The 26,548-nt window shown below is 38.7% G+C and overlaps 2 protein-coding genes across 8 annotated transcripts in view; one reads left to right on the top strand and one right to left on the bottom strand.

The window, feature by feature from the left end:
• Positions 1–4,235, bottom strand: part of Lpxn (leupaxin) — a 33,575-nt gene extending 29,340 nt beyond the window's left edge. The window contains exon 1 of one of the 4 annotated variants that reach the window (XM_038347886.1): positions 3,971–4,235. Coding sequence is in view for 1 of the 4 variants with exons in the window: in XM_038347861.1 (XP_038203789.1) it covers positions 1,366–1,378 (13 nt within the window). In the remaining 3 variants the exon portion in view is untranslated. Of the gene's footprint in view, positions 1–1,365; positions 1,540–3,462; positions 3,659–3,970 lie in introns of those variants that run through there. The other 3 variants (XM_038347882.1, XM_038347872.1, XM_038347861.1) reach the window with 3 other exon arrangements.
• A 379-nt stretch (positions 4,236–4,614) lies between these two features.
• The window catches only part of Zfp91 (ZFP91 zinc finger protein, atypical E3 ubiquitin ligase), a 30,969-nt gene continuing 9,035 nt past the window's right edge, over positions 4,615–26,548 (top strand). Inside the window, exons 1-10 of one of the 4 annotated variants that reach the window (XM_038349855.1) lie at positions 4,615–4,793; positions 4,893–5,040; positions 9,395–9,423; positions 19,401–19,607; positions 19,847–19,883; positions 20,455–20,553; positions 23,019–23,153; positions 24,009–24,059; positions 24,441–24,519; positions 25,820–25,934. In XM_038349855.1, the coding sequence (XP_038205783.1) occupies positions 4,697–4,793; positions 4,893–5,040; positions 9,395–9,423; positions 19,401–19,607; positions 19,847–19,883; positions 20,455–20,553; positions 23,019–23,153; positions 24,009–24,059; positions 24,441–24,519; positions 25,820–25,934 (997 nt within the window). In that variant the 5' untranslated portion in view covers positions 4,615–4,696. Of the gene's footprint in view, positions 5,041–9,394; positions 9,424–19,400; positions 19,608–19,846; positions 19,884–20,451; positions 20,554–23,018; positions 23,154–24,008; positions 24,060–24,440; positions 24,520–25,819; positions 25,935–26,548 lie in introns of all 4 variants that reach the window. The other 3 variants (XM_038349081.1, XM_038348421.1, XM_038347674.1) reach the window with 3 other exon arrangements.

The raw sequence follows: 26,548 nt of genomic DNA, 5'->3' as shown, positions 1-26,548 counted from the left end.
ACTCGTAAAATTGTCATTAATTGCTCTCTTAGTGTCAGATGCTCCTGAGGGTGAACAAGGTATTTTTTCTTTATTTAAAGAAAAAAAGTCATACTTATACTAACATATTTTGTTTTCCATGTATTAGTTCTTTTAACTTTTTGAACTAAATTTGAGTAAAATTTAATATCCATAAAACAAAGCAAAATAAGATCCTCTCTGAAAACAAAATGGTAAAACACATGGAGAAATCCCACACAGGATATGCTTGCGGCAAATTTTCATAGAATAAATAACCAATATTATATAGAAAAAGAATCTGGATTCTACACCAAAGTCCAAAGTATAGCTTTTACCACAGTCTCAAAATACACTTTCTTCCAAAAAAAAATCAGCATTTACTAAACACCTCCTTTTTTCCATAATTAATTTCTCTCCCCTTCTTCCTTTCTCTGTTTCTCTAGCCTTAAAAGTATAATCTAAATAATTCTTTATAAGCAAAATGTGCATGCTATGAATTTTGTTATTGCTGGCAGTTTTTGCAAAGCTACAAACACAATGTTGAATAAATACAGCTTGAAAAGAGGTGAAAGTTAGTAGCGTGATGTTAAGGATGCTCTAAATAAATAAGTGAATGAATGAATATTGCCAAAGTGTATGAAATGAGTCCCAAGGAGGCGGATTTACAGTTCCAAAGCTTTGAAATCTGTGATTTCTCTGGGCATAGTGAGCTGTTGACTCTTTCACCATTTCTTTCATGACCTAAGAGTTGAAAAGAAGGACTGCATTTCTCGCCAAGTAATCTGCTCCTTCAAGATTTCTCTAAACAAAAAGCCAACAAGAACCACTACCGTGATGATACCTCTGTAGTTTAAACTATAGAGAAATGAAAGCATCCCGGCCTTTCTGCAGCCTCTACAGACCCTTTACTCCGCACTGGGCTCTTACTGTTCTCCCCTATACTCTCCCGTTTTCTTCTTTATCCTTTCCCTCCTTCTCTTCATGTATTTCCTCTCCCTTTCCCAACTTTGTTTCCTTTTTCTTCCAAAATCATATTTTCACAATCACCTAGCTCTGGAACCACGCTGTGATCTCCAGTAGCTGCCAAGAGGGGAAGCACTTTCAATTATTTTCCTTCTAAAACTGCTTCTCTGGGTGTGTGTTCTGTGGTCAGCTCTCAACTATCTGCCTCTGCAAGCAGAGACCCCGTAGTTCCCCCAACAATCATAGCTCCTCCTGCTCATGCTTGTTCGAACCAAGGACAGAAGTGAAAACGAATCTTTCAGCACTGCCCTCAGTTCGGCTGGAACACACCTCATCACACATGGGGACGGATGAACACCAAGTCCACACTAGTTAGAGAATCTTCAAAAGCCCCACACTCACCCAGCTCTTCCATTGTCTTACACCCACGGCCGGCGCTCTAGCCCTGAAGACTGAACTGCTTCAGCATGTGGTGAAGAAGGGGACCACAACGGAACTGAAGGAGCCAGGGCAAAGCAGCTTCTATGACCCTTTTTGGTTCCTGTATTTGCTTAGCACTTCCTCACTTTTGATTTGTCAAATTTTTTCTTTTCTTTTCTATTAGCTCAGGTTTTTTTTTTTTTTTCTAAAAAATAGTGCTGACAGAGAAAGGCAGGTTGTGCAAGACTGAGGTTTTGATGCTACATTGGTCAGGGTGGTTATAAAGACTTTAAGTTGATGTTTCAAAGTTTACAACACATACCACATACAAGGCCTTAGTTTTTCCAAGTTCAAGTATCCCACTGCCCACTGCCAAACACCCCCCCCCCCCCAAGCCAATAACTAAAGGACCATGGAAGCATGGATCCTTCCTTAAAATTTTTGATTAGACAGCACAAACTGCATTTCACTTTCTCTATTTTCTTATTCAGAAGTCATGAATTATGAGTTGTAACTGATGTGTGTACGTGCTTACAAAAAAACCTTAAGCACTTACATGTGTTTAACTCTCAAGCTGTAATTTAAAAACTTTTCAAAATTACATTTGTGTGAGTGCAAGTCTGTGGGTGTGTCTGTTGACACTCATGATTTGTGGGAATCAATTTTCTCCTTCTACCACCTGAGTCCCACAGACCAAACTCATCAGACTCGTCAGCAAAGTGCCTTCATTGGTGAGCAATCCACCAGCCCAGATTACAAATTCTTTAAAGTTGAACAGAAGTGGGTTCACTTTTGAGTTCTCTAGTACTGGATTATACAGTTATCCAAAATGCAAACATCTACAGGTGAAGGAAGCATCAATTCAGAAGATTTAAGATACTAGATACTAAAATCTGAATTATCCAAAATCCCAGTTCAGTTCACATAGCCTTGTAACAATTTCTTCAAAAAATGAGCCAGGTCAACTTTTCATTTTATCCCTGTGTCTTAGTTCATCTCAAAAGGAAGAAATCACTTATAACAGGCCCACCTTGAGAAGCCAGTACATAAAGAACTACAATTATGGTCCTGTGAAGTAGGTTTTGTCCTGGTGTTTACCAGTAGTGAAACAAGCACAAGGAATAGTAACTGGCTAAAAGAACAAAATAAAGTGATAGTCTTGCTACTTATTATATAATCCAGTTTTACCTCAGTATGATCTTTCATCTACAGTACAGTGAGCATTTCTTAAAGGAATGTCAGTCGTTGTACCTCTTTTAAAGAGGCTTGTTTTTTGTATTTTTTGTATAAGCAGCCATTGGATGTCAGTGCTATTCCAAACGTGCTCATTGCAAATACAGCTTGAAAATTCGTTCCTACTCAATACTGTCCGTTTTTACAACAGAAAATGACACTAGTCCTTTGAAAGAGTCAAAGACTTAATACAGACTATAAAACATTTGCTTTATCTGTGTGGCAAGTGGGCCAAATGCTGGAAAGAACAATGGATTTCACTGCATGTTTGCCGTTTAATGACTAAAGTAAAAATCGGAATTACATCTCCAAACTTTGTATCTTCATCGTCTTGTGAAGACTTTAACTGCGGATGTTTCCATTTGCAAAGGCTAAAGAATCCCCTTGCAAGTTGTTCTCCGATTACAACGTATAAAAAGGAAACTAAGGAATGCAAACAATGTATAAAAGGGGAAGAAATGCCGACACAATGTTTGAGAGGGAAACCAACACAAGAGGCCGAAGAATCCCCAGCTGCGGCTTTAACAAATGGAAACCCCCTCCCCGCCCCCCTTCACCCATAAGGAAGGTACTTAGTTGCACACGCTAGACAAAACCAGCTATTCTGACTCTGCTTCCTGTGCTGCAGAAACATCTACAAACCGCAAAGGCGTGCAGCGCTGAGGCGGAGAACACGACAGAACACCAGCTTCTCCGCATAAATCACTGGGAGTCACGCTAACCCTCTCTCTCTCTCTCCAGCTCAAGGACCACAGCCAACGCCAGTTTCCTACTAGGAAACAACCTTCCAATTCGTCCCTACGTGGTTTATTGAAATTCAAGTGGCAGAAGCCGAACGTCCCTGACCTCCAGGGTCTCACGCCTGAGAGGGTCAACGCAAGATGGAGGAATGACAGCAGATCGCAGAGGAGACGAAGAGCTTACACAGACGCCAGTTTTACAGTGTGAAGGAGATTGACCTCTCAGGAAACCCTAACCAGTAATTGGCTCAATATTTGTGCCAGTTGTACGCAGGCGTTGAGGCCTGACCCGGAAACAGTGCCTCTCTGGGACGTAAAACGTAAACTCTCCGGAGTGTGACTAGCAAACTACGTTTCCCGTGGTGAATCGGGCAAAAACTCCCAGACTTCCCTCGGCCTCTAGTTTCCTATCCCTGGAAGCACAGACTAGAGAGGACTTCGTCTCCCAGGATGCCGCGGGCTAAGTTAGCCCTGCGCATGCGCGGCCCGACTAGCCCGCGCTGTTCCCTTAACCCCGCCTCTAGCCTACCGCCGCCATTTTTTCAGAGACTTTCATCCGGCAACGGACGGGGCCTTTTTTTCTTAAAGGAGAAGCGGCAACTCAAATAATTTACCCCTTCTCCCCGCGAGAGCCGGCGGCGCAGGGCACAGAAAGGCCAGAGCAGGAAGGTGGGGGTCCTTGTGGAGGCGGGACCACGTCCCGGCCACTTGTTAGGCTAGCGAGAGCCCCTGAGGAGACGGGCGCCTCTGGGAGGCAGGTGCGCGCGCAGCCGCTGGGTGGGGGGAGATGTGCGCGAAGCGGGCCGAGGTCCGTTCTGTCCTCTCCGCGCCCCGCGCCCGCCCTGCCCCTCCCACCGCCCCTAGCTGGGGCTGAACGCCCGGGGCGGGGGAAAAGGTCACTTTGGGATTGTCGCGAGACGCAGCCGTTTAACGGTGAGAACGGGCGCGCGGGGAAGGAAACCTCGCGCTCTCCCTCGGAGCCGTCTCCTGATTGGTTGAAGGGAGGGGTGGGGGAGGGCACTGAGTGCGCTACTGTGTCCGAGACCGTGAGAGGCGGGGCCCGGAGGCCGATCCGCCTTCCCGATTGGCCCATTGCTTGCCTCTGCGGGTGCGCGCGTGCGCGCCGCCGGCGGTCGCGGGCTTGAGTGGCAGGGGGCCCGGGTGGGGGGGGGGAGCGCCCTCGGAGCGGGCGGAGGGGCGGAGGGGCGGGGGGAGAGAGGTGCTTGGGAGTGAGAGGGAGCCGGACTCTCCGGGAGCCTAGGGGGGGCGGGGGGAGCTGCGCCGCGGGCGCCGCCGCCTCCGCCGCCTGGGACGCAGGGGTGGGGGACGGACGAGCCCCGATGCCGGGGGAGACGGAGGAGCCGCGATCCCCGCAGCAGCAGGACCAGGAAGGGGGCCAGGCAGCGGCGGCCGACGGGGCTTCGGACGAGCCCCGGCCCGGCGTGGCGGCGGCGGCGGCGGCGCCTGCAGGGACCGCGAGCAGCCGCGTTCTGAGGGGAGGTCGGGACCGCGGCCGGGCCGCTGCGGCCGCCGCCGCCGCCGCTGTGTCCCGCCGGAGGAAGGCCGAGTATCCCCGCCGGCGGAGGAGCAGCCCCAGCAACAGGCCTCCCGACGCCCCGGGGCAGCAGCTCGCGGCCGCGAAGCCCCCGTCTCCTGCTCAGGGCAAGAAGAGTCCGCGACTCCAGTGAGTAACTGTCTTTGAGGCTTTGGGGAAGACCCCCCTCTGATCCTCGCTACCCTCCCGGCTCCCGTAGCACCCGCTCCACGTGACACCCCGCTTGCTCTGCCCCCTGCCGGCTCGGCACGCCAGATGTCACGCCGCTGGCGGCCGTGCTCCCGCGGCTCCGCAGCCTGTGGCCGGCAGCCCACGCCCGAAGTCACTGTGCAGGCTGCGTGCTCTCTGCCTCCTGCCTCCTTAGTCCTCTGGCTTTTGCGCCCCCTTTGTCAGCCTGTGGCTTCCAGTCTTCCCACATCCCTGTAAGGAAATCCAACAGCACCATCCTAGCTCTCGAGAGTGTTTTTGTCCGACCCTATTAACTAGCTTGCGAACCACTTAAAATGTCCCCTTTCTCGTCCCCCTAGATCGTCACGTTCATTTTTGCCCTCAGGATGAAAACTTGCTGTGCCAATTTTACATAACTAAACTAGATGTGTAGTACTTTTTCTTTATGCCTAGATTTTGACTTAGGTACTTCATTCTTAAAATTTGATTGATCTGAATTACTACTTTGAACTAATAGAGGCCCTTAGCAGATGGCCAGGAGCGTAAATATTTTAAATTGCTCATTAGAGTAATGCTTAAGTTAAAAATAATTAAATACATGAGTTTTATAAGTTACACGTTTTAATCAAATTAGCTATTCATTGTTAGCAATTTTATGATTTACAAATGGGAAAGGGGGCAGAGAAAATCAAAGGGCAGGGATTTTTTTTTTTCGGTTTCAGATAACCAGCAACCTTCCAGTAGCAGTACAAATCAAGTAGGGCTTGACTTACCTTAGACTGGGAACATTTATAAAGCTTAAAAACAGTCTTATTTCAAAATTAAGTTTCTGATACAAATTTTTAAACTGAATTAAGAGTTGTAACTGCTGTATGTACGTGCTTACAAAAATCTTAAACGCTTATATATATTTAACTCACAAACTTGAAAAGATGTAAATCATTAATTCTAATTGAGCATAAATTTCGTAGGCAAATTCTTTAATCTTTGTGTATCCTGGTTTCTTCATCTGTGAGCAGTTATACTGGGGGAGGGGGGATAACTTTTCTGACTTGAGTTTGTGTTTATTGAATACATTGTGGGACCATTTCACACAGTGTCTCACACAGTAAAATACCAAATTCAGTCTGCTGTTTTGAAAAGTGGTGGCCTAGCACTTTGTAGTGGTGTTTTTGTGTCAGTTTTGTAAAGTTGCGTGCTTTTTCTATTATCTTACATAAACAATTATTTTACATTTTTTTAGCGTGGCACTTGAGAGTAAAGTAATCTGAATCAAGTTAAATTATATGTAGAGTAATGTCTTTTTCCCATGTGGTAGAAGTACTGATGGACATTTTGAATCCCACAATTGTGGAAGCAGTTGATCTGGGATGAATATGATTGCTTGCTTGCTTGCTTCCTTGGTTTTTGATCACAGTATTTGTTGTGGAGGGGGAGAGGCAATCTTAATCTTCCTTCTCATCTAGTACTATACATAGTTAGAATGATCTTTAATTCTTTTGCCTTCAGACTTATCCCTTGGTCGTGTATTTAAGATTATACAATTTTATCATTCTTAAAAATGAATTTTCATTTTTATTGCACATTTTACTTACTCACTGGCTTGCACATCAGAGAAATCACAACACAGTTTCAGCTTTGCAGTTCTTGTTTGAAAAGTAACTGGGACTAGTATTCTTACTCCTTTAAGCATTAGAAATTAGACCCGGCCTTGTATTCAAGGGCCTTGCTGAGGAAGGGAACGTTGATTAGCACTCATTAAACTCGTGTGCATGGTTTGCAGATGGTCAGTGACATCATTGTTTTTTAACTCACTTTTCTGTTTAATCCTTTGAGACATGCAGTTTTGAGGGTCGGTGTACTGAACTCTGACCTTAATTAATCTCTTCCAAATGAAATAACATTTAAAAAGGAGATAAGAAATTTAATCTCTCTATTATTTGTTCTTTTTATATCTTTCCCTCCCTAGTTACCTTTTCATCCATTTTCCATATTCCTGCTTTTTTGCCTACAAAATCCAATGGAATTGGGTATTTCTTTCTCACAATTAGAAACATAGAAAAATGTACAAAATTGTTTAAAATATCAAAAACATAGATTTGGATCAACTAAAATGTGTATTACTAAATTATATAGTGGAAAAAAGCTTGGATTTGATGTTCAGGCTGTAAATGTGATCTTTCAGCTTTTACTACTCTCTGGCTAAGTGACCCTGAGCAAGTCACCACATCTTGAGAGCTGTTTCCTCGGGAGCTCTACAGCTGAATAATGGGTTATACTTTCATAAATTTGAATGAATAACAACTTAATTCACATCGAAGTTTTTGAGAATTAAGATAATACAGTTTCAGTGAGTATGTTTTGGACGAAGGCATAAAGTTAAATGCTAGTCTCATACACAAATTACCTAAATGGCTAGCAGTTAGTAATTTAAATTCAATTTGTACAAAATTTGTGTTCATGTTAAGAATTAAGCTCATCGTTCTCTCTGTTTTAGCTGTGATTTTCGTTTTAATTGTGGATATACTTCAGGAAGCATGTGGTGGTACAATAAGTCTAAGAATATAATTTTTATCCTTTGACTTATTTCTTACATGTTTTGTTTTTCCTTTTTGATGTGTTTCGTTGTTTGTGAGGTTTTCTGCTTGTTTAATTGCTTCCTTGAAGACAGTGCATCACTATGTAGCCCTTGCCTGGAACTTTGTATGTATACCATACTGTACCTCCTAGTGACAGATCTGTTGGTTGTCTGCTGCTTCCCAAGTGCTTTGATAAAAGCCATGCATCACCCTGCCTGGCTTTTCAGTTTTTAATAAATTAAAATATCGATGTGCAAACAGTGAAATCAAATTTGCCTCCTAATATAGGAGGCAAAATATCTTTATTCTATAGCATAAAATTGAGTGTCTGTGTATTCCAGATTTTAAAACTCTTTTACAAATAAGTCTTGAAACTTAAAATGTAGCTGGTGCATAGCCTTTTTAAACTAAGCCTTGAATATTTTTGGAAGTCTTCTTTCGGTTCAGATGAGTGACACATGAAGAAGAGAGTTGTTTTACTCTTTTGGTATATGGAGTTCAGAGTTCTTTGTGGAGTTATTTTGACAAAAGTAAAATAATAATAAATCTGTACTTTTTTTGCTGTGTTTGCTTGAAGGGTTGTGGATAGTGAGGTGAATATTCTGAATAGACAAACACAAGCTTTTTTGTTTCTAGAAGACTTCAGTTGCACAGCACTGGAATCCTGAGTGGTCAGGATCCTAGGGGGAGGTTAGGATGATGGTAGAAACACTGAACTATTTGAAAAACATCTCAGGCATCCAGCAGGTGTGTTTTTAGTGCTCCATTTACTAAAGGTGGTTCACAGAACTAAAGTCATCATAATACTTAAGCTTTTAAAAATGAGGCACAATGACAACTCTTTCACAAAACATCTTTTAATAGCATTGAGTTCATTTGCAGCCTTTATGCTGCTAGATAGATACTATGTGTATCTTTATAACACAAATAGGAAGCCAGTTTACTTCTGAGTTTGGAGAAGAGGTATGGAATTCAAAATACTGCATTTCCAGTTACATGTCTTAGAAGCTATCCCAAATTAAAATCATGGAGGTCAAGTCAGTAGGCTTATAACTTTTTGAGATTTTTTACTTGCATTTAATTTGTAATGTATAAGTAATATTTGAGATGTGTATATATTGCCGTTTTAGAAATTTTTATTGGATTCAGTGGTCAAGTTTAGGGACTGTTAAAATTACATTTTGTTAGTAGGATTGTTCAGAAAATACAAAGTAGGAGAAGTGGTGTAATAAAACATCAATATTTATCAGTGAAAGTTACTGGCATCTTACCATCCTTGCTACACCTGCCTCCCTACCCTCTGTTTTAGACAGAAGTGTTTTTGAGTACATCTCAGATGTTGTCATTTCAGTCTCATTTACTGTACATATATAAAATAAGGACATTCATTTTCTTGGATAACCACTTTTAATAAAATTGACAAAATTTTCCTTGTTTTTTTATGAATAAAGCAACTATTTCAAATGATACTCTGTTTCTGTGCTATTGGTTATGGTGGCCACTCTTTAAGTTTACATTAATCGATAATAAGAAACTTGACTTCCTCAGTTACAGTGCTATAGTATATATGGTATAGATAGGATGTTTCTACCACTGCTGAAAGTTAGGCTCTGCTTTGAACAACATATTGTAGATGCTTTCTGTATTATTCTGGAGATGAATCTAAAATAAATACTTGTGTTTTAAAGCAATGCACAAAATTACTCATCTAACATTTGACTATTGATTTCTTTCAGGTGCATAGAAAAAATAGCAATTGATAAAGGTAAGACTCATTCTTTTGGCATATAGATAGCCCTGTCTTGTAGTCTAATAGAAAAGACTACACTTCCCTAATTATTCAGTGCTTTCCATTCAAAGGTTACTTTAGGCTGTAGACCTACTGAAAGAGTTTAATTCTCTTTAGATGACAAAGCAAGCAGATTTGGAAAATACAATGTCTTTGAATTAAGAAACTCAATAATGGGTTATAATTTAAAAGCCACTCTAATTTTTAAAGCTAGCCATTTATTAAGAAGTAACAAAATTACATGTAATAATAGTTAAGTATACGTAAATCTTGATAACTGGTAAATTCATAGTTTAAAGAATGTGGAAAGTATGCTAAGATTTTACCTTGGTAAATAACTGAAAAAAATCATTAAGTCATTTCTATTTATAATTTAGCAGATGAAATACAGATGTTGATGTTGAATGTAGATTTCTGCTTATCTGGATTATAAAAGGGAGCAAATATTTCATTTTAAATATAAAACTTTGTTCTGATTTTGCAAATTGAGTTATTAAAATGCCTCTGTAATGTTATGACAATTATATTTTCCCTTTTTCTAATCTTTAGTTGTGATTTTTGAATTTAAATTCTAAGCTGGACAAAATAACACCCCTTTATTGTATTTCATTTCTTGTTTGTACTTTGTACTTTTGATCTCATCTAACAGTTTTCAACACCTGGAATTAACTTAATTTGCAGAATTAACTAGTGAGTTTTTAAGGTCCAATTGTACATTGCTATATTTGGTGGAGAGACAACCCCATTATGTTGCCCAAGCTAGCCTAACTCAGAATCTTACTGATTTAGCTTATTACAATTTCGTGTGTGTGTGTGTGACATTTATTATATCTATAATTAAGTGACTTTTTTTTCTATTCTTTGTAAAGTATGCATTGCAACTATTTAAGTTATATTCAAACATTGGATGTTTATGCTATTTGAAAGTATGACAGTGTGATTAGGAGCCAGTAACTTGAATTGGTGATTTCTTTATAAAGTTCTTTTCACAGCTTTCTTTCTCTGATTCTTGTGATGTAAAGCTAATACCTGATATACAGGTAGAAGAAAACATTGTTTTTTCTAGCAAGGTTCTTTTTACTATGTGGTAAGTCTGTGTTCTTTACTCAGAAATCACTTTGGAGCTCTTACTCTGTGAGGAAATGCAGATAAGTAATGGGTACGAGGCTAGTTCTCATTTTTTTTTTTTAAAAAAAAAGGTTTTAAATGCAGTTGTTTTTATTAGAGCTGAAAATATAGTTTTCTTGAAGAAAATTTTTGAAGTACTGTGGGAATTATTTTTTCTTGAGTATTTTAATCTGGAAGTTCCAGCATGGTGCGTAGCTATGCAGCTGGGGAAAGATGAAAACAGTGTTTCTCTGTAGCTTGTCCTGTCACTAGCTCTTGTAGACGGGGTTGGCCTAGATCCCTCTGCCTCTGACACACACACACACACACACCCGCAGTGCTGGGATTAAAGGTGTGCACCACCGCCACCCCGCCCGACAGGACTGGAAATTTTCAAATTTTTGTCTCCTCCATGTCTTCACTAGTCTAATGTCAGTTCAGTTTAAAAAGGAAACTTGTATTTTTCTGCTCACCTGCTGGTTTCATTGATCCTAAACGCTTAACTTGTCGCCTAGCAGTTTATTTGTTGATTCTGTTTATAACTTTGCCTCTATAAAACTTTCTAAACCTAGTTTTCTTTATTATTTTTTGCTTTATAAGTAGTAATAATAACCTTGCTAGACAAAAGTGATGAACACTTGTATATAGTACTTCTGGCTGATATTTCCAGCACAAGCTTTACATTCCAAAAATCAGGAAACTTGGCAAAGAAGTAACCAGTTCATCCCCCAAAATTTGACGAATTAGACTGCAACGATTTATCATTTTTTGGCTGAACTATTTTCTGTTTTTAGTTTTTTGAGAAACCTCTTTACCAGTTTTCAGATTAGCTTGCTAATTTACATTCATCGATAGTGTGGTATTCTTTTTTCTCGATCATCACTGACACATAACAGTTCTTTTTGATACTAGTTATAAGTTTGAGCTGATAATTTTATTCTGAGTTTGTCAGTATTTATAACTGTAGGGGTTTTGTTGTTTAGTCTTTGTAGATGGGCATATGGCTCATACATGTAAAGTCGAGCACTCGTATGTATGGCTTAGAAAGATTGCCACAAATTCCAGGCCAAGTGAGCTACAAAGTAAGAACCTTGTCTCCAGCAAATAAGAACAACAAAAAATAAATGTAAATTACATAATTTAATACCTAATATCCTTTAGCAAAAAGGAAACTGTCATTTACAGATAGAAATAGAGAACATTACATGAAATTAGCCGGACGTAGAAAGAAAAATGCTGCAGTATTTACTTAAATGTTACATGAGTTGTAAATTATTCTGTTATACCAGTAGCACAGTGATTACTAGAGACGAAGGTGAAAGGGGGTCTGTTAATGATAGGGTACAGGTTTTGCTTAGAATCCAGGAGTACTCTATTGTACTGTACTTTAGCACAATAAGTAATAACGTAATAGACATTTCAAGATTGTTAAAGTCATTCTTAGTGCTCATACATAAATGACAAATTAGTAAACTGGCAATTGTGTTAATTAGCTTAATTGAAGCTTTATAATATAAACACATTTTGTGCATGCTTTGAGTGTAACTTCTAAGTTTCTCTAGCTTAGCTAGCAATCACCAAAGACAGACAAAAGAGCAGCAACCAAGGATTCACCTTCATGTGTTCCTCGTTAGAGTGGATTCACTTCCTCCTAGATCTTATTGCAGAAAGCCACACTTAGAGGAGTTTTTAGTACTCACAGACTCTGGAGAGTAGTGACATAGGCACAGGTCCCATGCAAGTTAGCATAGTAAGGGAGAGAAGAGAAAGCAACAAGCAGGTGCTGTTGAAGACTAGGGCAGGCGTGACCCAGACGTTCATGGTACTGCAGGCCTTCAGAGACATCTGGAGATTTTATTCGTGGCTACACTCTTAAGGCATTTGGATGTGGTATTAAAAATTGGAAACTGGCCTGGCAGTGGTGGTGCACTCCTTTACTCCCAGCATTTGGGAGACAGGCAGGTGTTTCTCTGATTTTGAGGCCAAAATCAGATCTACATAGTGAGTTCCAGGACAGCCAGGGTCACAAACGCTTTCTCTAAAAACAGACAAAAAAAGAAGATTGATTGTTGAATGAGCCTTGCCTCCTTTATTATAATGCTAAGTATGCATTTGAAGTAGGTGCTGAGACAAGGTTAAATTAGAAGCATTTACTATACCACTAAATGTAATTACTTGTCAGTTAAAAATTAATTTTGAGAAACTGAGGATCAACAAGGTAGAAATAAAGTTGTTGATTTTAGACTTTTTAATCTAAATTCTAGACTGGAAATTTGGGGTTTCTGGTACAGTCTTGAGATTGAATTTCTTCCCAAAACCTAAGTCTTAAAAAGTCTTTCAACTGATGTAGATTGGCATTCAGGCCGACAACTAGGCACCACAGAACAAGCATATTAGTATTAAGAGTCAACAACCATGAAACTTCAGTTCTTAGCTGGATGTGTTGGTAAAGGTCTGTAAACCCATGACTTAGAAAGCTGAGACAGTACATTTATGATGAGTTTGAAATCGACCTGGTAGAGTATCCCTGTCTTAATTCCCAAAATGTACACACACACACAAATGGGGGAAAAAGAAAAGGCCTTATCACTGGAATGACTTTGAAAATTTAAAATTTCATAAAAATGGAACCATAAAAAAAAATAAAAAATAAATGGAACCATATAATGTGTGAATTTTGTGTCTTGTGTCTGTTACATAGTAAACTTTTTTAAGGATCATGTTTTCAGTGTTTGGTTCCCTGTTCCTCACATCCTTGAAGGATGAGGGAATGAGTCCTGACTAGTGTAATAAGATTACTGGAAGCAGGCCTCAAAGCAGGACAAGTAAACCTGTCCCTGGTTCTAGCTGCAGTCCTTTCTTCTATTCATGCAATGATGTGACAATCTGCCTCCTGTGTCCATTACCACATCTTCTTGCCATAATGGGCTGAAATTGAGCAAAGATAAATTGTCTTCCCTTTTGTTGGCCATATATTTGATAAGTAGACACAAAAGTAACTCATAATTCAGGTATACAACCTTTTGTTGATGATAAATATTTGTGTTTGTACATTTTGGCCATAATGAATTGTGATATTATTTCAGTATAAGCATTTGTTTTATTAAATCCCTGTTTTCACGTTTTGACATGTGACTTGGTTTTGCCAGGGTAAAATTCCTGAGAAAACAGTTTACAAAAAATGAAAGATTTATTTGAACTCCTTGCTTCGGAGGTTTCCATTCATTGCCATTTGGCCTGTTTCTGGACCTGTAGTGAGGCACAATTATTTTTCCCCTTTTATTAAAAATACATTCTTTCCTCCTACAATATATCCTGATTACAATTTCCCTGCCCTCGACACCTCTCTATCTTCCCACATATTCATATCCATTCCCTTTCTGTCTCATGAGAAAAGAACAGGTGTCTAAGAGATAACAACCAAATTCAACAAAATAAAACTAAAATCATCACATCAAAGTTGGGCAAGGCAAACCAACAGAAGAAAAAGAGCCCCATGAGAAGTCACAAGAATCAGATACATGATCGTTCACACACCCCATAAAAATACTTACACTGCTAAACTGAAAGCTATAATAATATATATTTTAAGAGACCTGTGCATATCCATGTCAGGCCTGTGCTTGCTGCTTCAGTCCCTGTGAGTTCATAGGACCTTTGTTTATTTGATTTAGAGGGCACTTGTTCTCTTGATGTCCTCTGTTCCCTCTGACTCTTAAAACTCTTTCTGCCTCTCCTTCCATAAGGTTCTCTGAGCTCTGAGGAGAGGAATTTAATTGAGACATCTCATGTAGATCTGTGTTCCAAAGTCTGTCTCTCTGTGTAATGTGTGGCTTTGGGTCTCTGTATGTGTTCCTGTATGCTGTGGGAAGAGACTTCTCTACTGATGGCTTAGTAAGGCACTGATCTGAGTATAGCAGAATATCATTAGGAAGTCATTTTATTGTTACTTTTTTTTAAGACCAATCGTATTTGGTTTTACCCTAGGTCATTGGGCTGTCTAAAACCTTGGTCACCCAGGCAGTATTGGGTATGTGTTCCATCTCGCAGAGTGGATCTTAAGTCCAAGCAGACATTGGTTGATTATTTTAACAAGATTTGTGCCACCATTGACCAAACATAATTTTACAGGCAGGAAACTTATTACAGATCAAAGGTTTTATGGCTGGGTTGATGTTTACGTTTCTCTTGATAGCCTGCAGAATGCCTTCCCAAACAAAGACACTAGAACATAGGGGTAAAAGTTCTATGTAAGCACCAGCTCATCTTTTCAGTGAATTATGTGGGAGTTATCTTCAGGGGGTGTTGCTGTCAGTTTAAGGAGAGCAATCTATTGTCTTATCAACAGATTAGATTGTTTGGGGATTTTCATGGGACCCCTTTCTACCACAGTGCAATTGGATGTAATTCAATCTCCGTAGTGGGAAGCTTCATTTGGTGACAAGAAATGGCTAGTTGGGATTCTATCTATCTCATATTTAGAGACTTTATTTAGATTGCCAGCATATATTTTCGGAAGTTTCACCTGCACCAGATTTCCATACCACACCTCAAATGCCCCTCAAATCTAGCTGTGTCTCCCCTGCATTCCTTTTTCCAGCACATCTCTCCTGCTCCCCACTCGATCCTCCCATTCCCATCCCCCACTCCCACCACCAATCCACCCATAAGATTTCCTTCTCCCAGGGAGATATATGTGTCCCTCCCAGACCTAACTTCTCTGGATCTAATGATAGTAGCTTGGTTAGCATTCATTTAATGGCTAATATCCACAGATAAGTGAATAAATACAATATTTATCTTTCTAAGTCTGGGTTACCTCGGGATGATTTTTTTGCTAGTTCGATTTGCCTGCAGATTTCATGATGGCATACTTTTTGTTTTTTCAAGACAGGATTTCTCTGTGTAGCAGCTCTGGCTGTCCTGGAAACTTGCGCTGTAGACCAGACTGACCTCAAACTCACAGAGAGCCACCTGCCTCTGCCTCCTGAGTGCTGGAATTAAAAGTATGAACCACTACCGCCCAGCAATGGCATACTTTTTAAGAGCTGAGTAATACTCCATTGTGTAAACTTTTTTATCTAGTACTCTTTTGAGGGACATCAAGAAACATTGTTTCACGTTTCTGGCTATTACAAATAGAACAGCAGTGAACGTGGTTGAGCAAATGTCCTTATGGTAGGATGCTGTCTCATTTGGGTACTGGATCTTGAGGTAGAACAATTCCCAGTTTTCTGAGAAGTCACCGTATTTATTTCCATAGTGGCTGTACATGTTTGCAATCCCACCAGCAATGTATGAGTATTCTTCTTACTCTACATTCTTGCCAATATGATCTGTCATTTGCAATATTGATCTTAGCCATGATGATGGTGTAATGTAATCTCAAAGTAGTTTTGATTTTCATTTCCCTGATTGGTTAAGGATATTGAATATTTCTTTGTTACTCAACCACTTGAGTTCCTTCTATTGAGAATTCTGTTTAGTTCTGTACTCCATTTTTTTATTAGTCATTTGGGTTTTTTTTAGATCAAGTTTCTTGAGTTCTTTATTATTGGGTATTAGTCCTCTCTGGTAAGAATCTTTTCCTTCTATAGGCTGCCAATATATTAGAGTGAAGGAAAACTGCTTTATAGCAGTCAGAAGGAAAGCCCACTTCCTAACAGTTCACTAAGCCATGAATTCATCTGTGGATTAATCTGGATAATAGAGCTCTCGTGATTCTGTCACTTCTGAAGGCTCAGCACTGAAGCTGTTGAAACTCAGACTTAGTTTACTTAGTTTTAAGTACCTAAGCTTTGGGTGAGGAGTCATTATATCCAATCATACATGAACTGGGAACTGTTGACTCTTATGCATAATTTGGTATTGTTTTGAGAATCTTCTGTTTTCCTGCCCAGTCTTTATTATGTCTGTTTGCATTATACAACAGTTCTAGTTTCTCTGAATTCTCTTCAACACACTTTTCTTTTTTATAACCATCCTAGTCAGTATGAAATTATGGTCTCATCAGGCTTTTGATTTGCCTTTCATTAATGACTGATATTGTGTATCTTTGTATATGGTTTTGGTTTGGGGGTGTGGTTTTTTTAAGCTTGTTTATCTTTAATGAAATGTTTATTCATATCTTTTGCTTATGTTTCTGGTTATATGCCTTTTTAAAATGAAAGATGAGTTTTATATGCTTAAAGTATTGTAGCAAATGTAATTTGCAAATCTCTCCCATTCTATAAACCATCTTCGCTGTGAATTTTTAAAGTGTTAGCTCTTTCACTTATATATATATGATCCATTTTGAATTAAATTTTAAGAGCTAAGAATCTAGCTTCCTAATCTTTGTATGTACTGTTTTCCTATTAACATTTGTTGAAGAGAATGCCCATTCCCACCAGCTGTTTAGTCTTTTACCAGTACTGGTTCCTGTAACCTTTAATAGGTTTTGAAGTTCTGAAAAAGTCTTCCAAGTTTGTTCTTGTTTCAGTAGTTTTGGCTACTCCTCGGTCTCTAGATGTTTCATATGCATTTTAGGATCATATTAACAGAATATGGATTTTTACAGATATGTTGTTTGTACATCTGTTTTGGGAAGATTATCTTCTTAGCAATATTTTTCATTCTTTTAAAAGGGGAAGCATTTTCTGAATTTCCTTTGGGGAGTGTTCAGTTGGTGATATATTTATAGGCAGAATTGTATTCATTGATTTTTTTTCTATTCTACACCAAGAGGAGATACTGGTCAATATGAATATAAGGTCATTTAATCTGCAGATAATAAAGCAGCTTTGTCGTCATCCCCAGTTTGGGTGTTACCTTTACTTTTCTTTGTTTTCCTTTCCCTAATTGTTGAGGCTTGAATTTCTAGTAGATTATTAAATAGAAGTAAAGAGGTCATCCATGACTTTCTACTTAGGTAGAAGACTTGTTTTTGCAACAGAGTATGCTTAGGGGAGTTATGTGTGCTTTTGTTAGTTTACCGATGTTGAAATTATTTGTTTTCGTTTTACTGATACATATTTTATTTTGAATATCAAAACTATATATTGATTCTCTTAAATATGCCATAGCATTTGGTTTATAGGAAATATCGATTGGTAGGTAGGTGACTTTTTTTGGTTTTTGTTTGTTTTTGCTTTGGTGTTAGGGTGATGCTGACATCATAATATTATTGAAGTGATCTATTTAATATTTTTTAAAGTCTGGAGGTTTGTTTTGTTTTGAAATATTTGTTAGGATTAACTACTAAGCTGAGCCTAGATTTTTGTATTTGGGATGGTTGAAGCTAGAACAACAAATGTCAAGATATTTCAATAGGAGACTTAATGCTGCAAAAGATGACTCTTGTCACCACTGGGCTCAGAATACAAGGCCTTCCACTCTAATAGAATTGCCTTTACTAGTAACCTAACATCTGTGTGTTCAAGTGCCTGTTTTCTTGAAACCTTGCCATGATCATACAGTGTGTTGTCATACATTTGTATAAATATCAGAATGTCCTGCTCTGTTGGTGTCATTATAAATGAGTTGCGATTTTTGTATGTATACATATATGCATGCCACTGCATTTAGTTAAGCTTGCTTGCATGAATGTTGGGGCAAGGGCAATTTACAGAGACATTGACAGCTTAGAGAAAGGTGAAACCTTACATTGAAGACCCCCAGTCTTAGGCAAATAACTACAACCACTGGCTTTTTATGAGTGCAGGTGCCATGTCAGATTCAGAACATAGCATTTTACAACCGTCTTCCAAATTTTGATTCTTACATACTTCCCTCCCTTCCCTGAGTGGATAGTGTAGATGTCCTGGGCAGTGCTGAGCACTCAGCAGTCACTTATTCTCAGCACTTTTATCAGTTAACAGTCTCTATTTTAACTTACTACTCACAGCAAAGGAAGCTTGTCTAATCACTAGATATAAACATAAATGAAAACAATGTGACATTATGTCTATAGGGAAACAATAGTAATAGGTTTCCCCTCCGAGAGCATATCCCACCTCCCTACCAACTGGGATTTTGACGAAGTTATTCCTAACAAACATGAATTTTCTCTGATGGAATGAGCCTCAAATCCAGTTTAGAAAGTAATCGATCATCCCTATAACAGTCATGCCACTATTATACAAATGGATACATCTTGCCTGGCAGTATTGTAGAATGCAGGATCCACAATTAGATGAGACTGATGACTTTCCCAGCAGTGTGCATAGCACCTCTCAGCCCTGTAAAGTTGAAAATCCAATTCAGTTCCAGCTTGATTTTTGTCTTACAACCAAAGTATATGGTGTCTTCAGCAGTAGCTTCTGACCATTCAGTTCTAGTGAGCAATTTGCCATTGGGTTTGTTTGTTTGGCTGTTTTTTTATATTCTCACTAGTTTTAATTCATGATCCTTCTTCTATCTCAGTCTGAATGGTAGAGTATAAGAACACTACCTACCACAGTTGTCGTACACTATCGCTGTGATGAAGTACCATGACGGGGCAAACTCTTTCAGAGTTTTAGTCCATTGTTGTCATGGCGGAGAGGGTGGTGGCATGCAGGCAGACATGGTGCTGGAGAAGTAACAGAACTCTACATCCAGATCTGTAGGCAGAGAGCTACTGGACTTTCTTGAGCATTTGAAACCCCAAAGCCCACCCACCCACCAGTGACACACTTCCTCCTACAAGGCCACACCAACCCCAACAAGGTCACACTCCATGATAATGAAACATTCAAATATATGAACCTGTAGGGGCCAAGTAAAGATCCATCTTATTTCAGTGTTATCTTGATTTTATTTCAATTAAACGTATGAGCATGGTTATTTCACTGTTTAACTGAAACTTGAATTATGTTTTCATCTAGATCCCAAGGAAGAGAAAGAAGATGATTCTATCCTCCCTCAGGAAGTTTCCATTTCTACAACTAGGCCTAGCCGAGGCTGGCGCAGTAGTAGCAGGACATCTATTTCTCGCCTTCGAGACACTGAGAATACTCGGAGCTCTAGGTCCAAGACTAGTTCGTTGCAACTCGTCTGCAAGTCAGAACCTATTACAGATCAACTTGAATATGGTACGATGTAAATATAATATGGTTACTCAAATACCTGATTGGTTCTTTAACCTTAAATGTAATGCTGAATATCTTAATTTTGGGGGACAGGTGGTAATGTAGATAGGATTTGTTTTGGGTACATTGTAGATACTCTCCATTTACAGAGCTCCTTCATACAGTGATTTCACTTATTCTTTGGCTATGAAGAGAAAATATCTCGTGTGTGTGTCTCAATAAATTTTGGTTTAATTTTCTAGAAGTTCGAGAAGAACCTCTGTCTCCCGGTGGCATTAGGTATAACGTTTATTTCATACTTATATCTTTGAATACTCAATTGTATTAAATGATTGAGACTTTTTATTTGATAGAATGTTGAACTGCTAATTTCATTTTTAATATATCACACTTAATATTCCACATCTGATTTTAAATGGACCATAAAATATTAGGAGACTTTTAGTTTCCTGATTCCAAAGGTATGTTTTGAGTATCTTCTCTGGTTATTCTCTGTTGGGCACAGAAATATATGTGTCTTGCCAGTGTCTTTCATAGTACTTTAGTAGTTTAATGTTGGTTAAGTCTTTTGTGATACAACACATCCGACAATTACAACTGAATTACAAAGTCAGTTGTCTAAGTCTTCATGCCATTGGGCAATTATTTATTTTTACCTAAAATGTTGTAGTGTATCTTATTTATATAGTGTGAGTTTTAAGTATATTGTTTAGGATGTAGTCCAATCAGGTCATAAGGATGAAAATTTTAGATGATGTGAATTTTTGGCGGTGTATTAAGTATTCTAATTCACTCCTATTAGATAATCCTTGGAATCAGAATTTATTATTTATTTGCTTATTTATAGTAGTGATGAGGAAGAGGAGGAGGAAGAGATGTTAATCAGTGAAGAGGAAATACCATTCAAAGATGACCCAAGAGATGAGACCTACAAGCCCCATCTTGAAAGGCATGTTTGAAATTTTACTGTATGTGCTGGTGAAAAACACATAAGAATACACGGTTGGATATGTTTGTTTTATTTTTGTCCCAAGATTAAATAAACATGGGAATAACTTGAATGAGTGATTGTTTTTGCAACTCTTAACATTTTACTCTCTCATAGAACCTTCTTTGATCTATTGAATTTTAATATTAACTATACCATTTAGTAGAAGTGTGCATGTTTTAATAAGGTTTTCTGGAATGTTTAAAGTTGTTTCACTCAATATCTTCTCTTTGCAGCTATAGATAGATTTGATTTTTGTATGTTTTGGCCTGACTTAGTTTGCATTACTGTTGCTATGATGACCAAAAGCAAATTGGGGGGAAAGGGTTTATTTGACTTACTCTTCTACGCATACTGACCACCACTATGGGAAGTTAGGACAGGAAGGAACTCAAGAAGGGCAAGAACCTGGAGGCAGGGACTGATGCAGAGACTATGGAGGGACACTGCTTTCTGGGTTCCTCAGTTTGCCCTCTTATAGAATCCAGTACCACTGGCCCAGGGTTGGTCACATTCACAATGGGCTAGATTCTCCCCACAAGAATCACTAATTAATCCAGGCTTTACCTATAGACTGATCTTTTTTTTTTTTAATTTTAGTTTGTTGATATTTATTGAGCTCTACATTTTTCTCTCTCCTCTCCCTACCTGTCCCCTCCCCACTTCAATCCCCACCCCAAGGTCCCCATGCTCCCAATTTACTCAGGAGATCTTGTCTTTTTCTACTTTCTAGTTCACATGTAGGTTATATCTATGTAAGTCTCTCTTAGTGTCCGCATTGTTGTCTAAATTCTCTGGGATTGTGGTTTGTAGGCTGGCTTTCTTTGCTTTAAGTTTAAAGACCACCTATGAGTGAGTACATGTGACAGTTGTCTTTCTGTGTCTGGGTTACCTCACTCAAAAATGATGTTTCCTAGCTCCATCCATTTTCCTGCAAAATTCAAGATGTCATTAATTTTTTCTGCTGTGTTGTACTCCATTGTGTAAATGTACCACATTTTTCTTATCCATTCTTCGATTGAGGGGCATTTAGGTTGTTTCCAGGTTCTGGCTATGACAAACAATGCTGCTATGAACATAGTTGAGCACATGTCCTTGTGGTACGATTGAGCATCCTTTGGATATATACCCAAAAATGGTATTACTGGGTCTTGAGGAAGGTTGTTTCCTAATTTTTTGAGAAATCGCCACAATGACATCCAAAGGGGTTGTACCAGCTTGTATTCCCACCAGCAATGGAAGAGTACTCCCTTTTTACTCCACATCCTCTCCAGCATAAGTTGTCATCAGTGTTTTTGATTTTGGCCATTCTTAAAGGTGTAAGATGGAATCTCGGGGTTGTTTTTGATTTGCATTTCTCTGATGACTAAGGATGTTGAACATTTTCTTAAGTGTCTTTCAGCCATCTTAGATTCCTCTGTTGAGAGTTCTCTGTTTAGGTCTGTGTTCCATTTTTTATTGGATTATGTGATCTTTTGGTGTCCAGTTTCTTGAGTTCTTTGTATATTTTGGAGATCAGACCTCTGTCTGATGTGGGGTTAGTGAAAATCTTTTCCCACTCTGTAGACTCTCATTTTGTCTTGTTGACCATGCCTTTTGCTTTACAGAAGCTTTTCAATTTCAAGAGGTCCCATTTATTAATTGTGTCTCTCAGTGTCTGTGCTGCTGGGTTATATTTGGGAAGTGGTTCTCTGTGGCTGGCTTTATGTTGAGGTCTTTGATCCATTTGGACTTGAGTTTTGTGCATGGTGATAGATATGGGTCTATTTTCATTTTTCTACGTGTTGATATTCAATTATGCCAGTGCCACTTGTTAAATATGCTTTATTTTTTCCATTTGATATTTTCTGCTTCTTTATCAAAGATCAGGTGTTCGAAGATATGTGGATTGATATCCGGGTCTTCTATTCAGATCCATTGGTCCTCCTGTCTGTTCTTATTCTACTACCAGACTGTTTTCAATACTGTAGCTCTGTAGTAGTTTGAAATCAGGGATTGTGATGCCTTCCGAAGTTCTTTTATTGTACAGGATCATTTTGGCTATCCTGGGTTTTTTGCTTTTCCAACTGAAATTGAGTACCTTTCTTTCGAGGTCTTTGAAGAATTTTGCTGGGATTTTGATGGGCACTATACCCTGATCTTATGGAGGCATATTTTTGGTTGAAGTTTCACCCTTGGGATGACTCCAGCTTTTTTATCAAATTGACATAAATTAGCAGTTATCCTATGGACATCACACACACACACACACACACACACCCTCACTGTGAGGTTGGGGGTATGGACAGTTGATAATATCTGGTTTTTAATCTGAGAATCACAGCATTAGAATAATGAGATAATGATAAACCCTAAGCTTCAACCTATACTGCCTTTAATTAAGTCTTTGTTAGAATGTTTGTGTTGAGATTTTTTTCTGTTTTCAGGGAAACCCCAAAACCACGGAGAAAATCAGGGAAGGTGAAAGAAGAAAAAGAAAAGCAAGAAATTAAAGTGGAAGTAGAAGTAGAGGTGAAAGAAGAGGAGAATGAAATTAGGGAAGATGAAGAGCCTCCCAGGAAGTGAGTAGGCAGTTTCTACTAAAAGTGGAAACCTTCCTTTCCTTTTAAAACCACTAGTAGACAGAATTCAAGTTACATGAGAGAGTGTGTGCGTGCATGCACATGTGTGCTCACACATTTGGGCATGGGGCCACATGCATTTAGTCCCAGCACTTGGGAAGCAGAGATAAGTCTTGCATGTGAGGCCAACCTAATCTACATACCCAATTCCAGCCCAACCAGGGCTACATAATGAGACCCGCCCTCAAATAAAAGACCCAAACATACAGAAGGGGTATATAAATGTGTAAAATACTAATGTTAAGCAACTTAGGGTTTCTTTGGAACAACTTTGAAAAGTTGTATTGGTGTTAGTTTTGTTGCATTGCAAAGCAATATATCAGTAAGTCCAAATAAGCAAAAGGCAGTATCTATGAGGCTACAGAGAAATAGAGAAAGCAGAACAATAATCTCAGATGTGTATTCTCAAAAACTAATAAATATATTAAATGATGCAGAAGACTTGATTCTGTAAAACCTTTCCATGTAGCACACACATTGTTGCAAAAATAAGAGTATTTTATTGTCTTCTTGTCTTTTTTTTAATTAATTGCATTGAGATGGCAAGTTCTTTACTTAGCTAGTCTTCAAGTATTATTGAAATTTAGCCAGATATTTCATAGTAATGCCTGTGATAAAGAATAATTTATGAGTGGAATTACCTCAGTAAATCTGGCTTGAAACCAAATGCCTTTGTTTTTTGTGTTGGTTATGCTCTGTGTCTGCCACCTATGCTTGGGCCTCTGGAATATACTTCAGCCATTCTATTAGCTTTCATCTAGAATATTTAATCAACTACTCTATTTTAAATTATAGGAGAGGGAGAAGGAGAAAAGATGACAAAAGTCCACGGTTACCCAAAAGGAGGTGAGGCATTTCTGCTCCTGTTTTTTTATACCTTAAGTCTTTGGTAGGCGTTTGATTACTTTGGCTTTCATAAACAGAAGAGGTGTGGCTTATTTAAAATTTCACAAAAGTGGTTTTCTTAATGTCCTTCATGCACAGATGATGTGTTTTCATTTTCATTACAAATTGCTAATTTGACTGAAATCCTCAGTACCAATTTTTGCTGGTTACTAGTTTATTCATGCTGTTTACAAACTATTGAATATTTGGCAATTTGATTACTTGAGTACAAATTTTGTGAAACCTATGTGTTACTATAGATATTTTAATTTATATAAAACATCACACTATATATAGAATACCACTTCTCCTGCTAACTTTTTTCTAACATTTTGGTAATAGAAAAAAACCTCCAATCCAATATGTCCGTTGTGAGATGGAAGGATGTGGGACTGTTCTGGCTCACCCTCGCTATCTGCAGGTCAGTGAAGTCGTTAAACAAGACAGTCTTGCATTCATTGTCCATTACCTGTCTCCTAAGATGTTAATTTGTATAGCATTTGTAAACATTGACATAAAATATGAAGAAAAATATTGCTAAGTATAAAATTACATAAATCAACTTTATTCCACTTGTACTCCTTTAATAGATATACCTGAGACTAGTAATTTCTTTTCCTTTTTGGTTTTTTCGAGACAGGGTTTCCCTGTAGTTTCTAGAGCCTGTCCTAGAACTAGCTCTTGTAGACCAGGCTGGCCTCGAACCCGAGTGCTGGGATTAAAGGCATGCGCCACCACCGCCCGGCCTGAGACTAGTAATTTAAAGAACAATTTATTAGCTTTTGATTCCAAGTCCCTTAGAAGTATTAAGCGTCTGGAAAGGGGTCTTCTTCACAGAGTGCAAGCCTGAAGAAGGACAAGAAGGAAGCATGAGGAGAAGAAACAGGGATCTGGGTTCACTTTGTTAACAATTTTAATCAATTTCTGAGGACAGAACATGTAAATATACCTCAGCATTATTGCATTGAAGGTTTAAGTTTTCAAGACAGGAACCAGTGTGGGGTGGAGAAGTGGATACACTTAAAACTTAGCACATTCTATATTCCCTGAGTACATGATTTTACTCGGATTTTACAGTGATACAGTATGTCCCAAAGTGGTATGAAGAAGTCTCCCATAACAGATTATTGAAACAATACAGAAAGACACAGGCTAATAGGTTTTAACTTCGATATTTATTAGGATACAAAGAATATAGTGTACAAACTAATGATTTCCTTGAGATAGTGTTTAAAATTATTTTTTTTTTTTTAATTTTTGATCTTTTCAGGTTTTTCCTTAAATGAGTAGATATTTAACTGGCTGGCTTTCAGGGTATGTGCAATATGGCAGGAAACGGGGAATTGAAATAGTGAAATGTTGCTTAGGAAATGCTTGTTAGGCTTTAGCAGTAAGTATGAAACTAAGACCTTACTTTTGGAGTATGGTTTTTGTTTTTTTTGGGTTTTTTTTTTTTGGCATGTATCATTCAGTATATCCATTTTTATTTTGTGTTTTTATTTTGCAAATGAAAACTAGAACTTGAAATGTTTAAGTACTTCTAAGATCACATTGCTAGTGAGTGACAGGAACACATTGGAACCTAGGTCTATTTTATTCTTGTGTTCCTTACCATTTTATTCTGCTAGTTTTCCTTTAGAACTTTTTTTGATTTAGCAAAAAAAAAAAAAGAATGTTGAGAACAATTGTTTTCCCTTTTCACTTTCCTTTTGCTATTTTAGCACCACATTAAGTACCAGCATTTGCTGAAAAAAAAATATGTATGTCCCCATCCTTCCTGTGGACGACTCTTCAGGCTCCAGAAACAACTTCTGCGACATGCCAAACATCATACAGGTACATTTCTTAGTAAAATGTTTATCATGTAACCAAGTGAACTGCAATTAGAGCATTATAGTCTGGTAATGAAGCAAGATATTTCTAATACAAGTCTTTTTAAAAGGACCTAGTTGACAAGCATGGGAGAAAGTTGGGAAAACTAAAAAGCAGGGGTTTGAGTTCCAGGCCAGGCTGGACTACGTATATAGAATCTGTTTTAAAAGCTGGAAATAGGGGAGATATAGGGTCTCATTAAGAAGTCTTGGCTGTCCTGGAACTCACTGGAGACCAGACTGGCCTCAAACTCCCACCAATCCTACCATTGTTTCTTAGGTATTGGGATTGACCCTCATTCTTTTTCTTGTCTTAAAATAACTTTTTTGATAGGATAAAGCCCTTGCCCACAAGCATAAGGACCAGAGATCAGAGATACTCTAGGACCCATATAAAAGCCAGGCAGCTGGCTTCCTGTAATCCTAACATTTGGGAAATAGCATCTCTAGGGCAATCTGGCTAACTAGCAGGAATCAGTGCTCTCTGGGGTCTGAACAATCCTGCCTCAAAGAATAAAGTAGAGAGCAATCCCAAAAGACTCCTTGATATAAACCATACACACACAAAAAAAATTGAAT

The sequence above is a fragment of the Arvicola amphibius genome, chromosome 1, assembly GCF_903992535.2.
Source record: "Arvicola amphibius chromosome 1, mArvAmp1.2, whole genome shotgun sequence".
Taxonomy (NCBI): domain Eukaryota; kingdom Metazoa; phylum Chordata; class Mammalia; order Rodentia; family Cricetidae; genus Arvicola; species Arvicola amphibius.
Note: the sequence above shows the minus strand (reverse complement) of the source record. Positions and strands in the feature narration are given on the sequence as shown.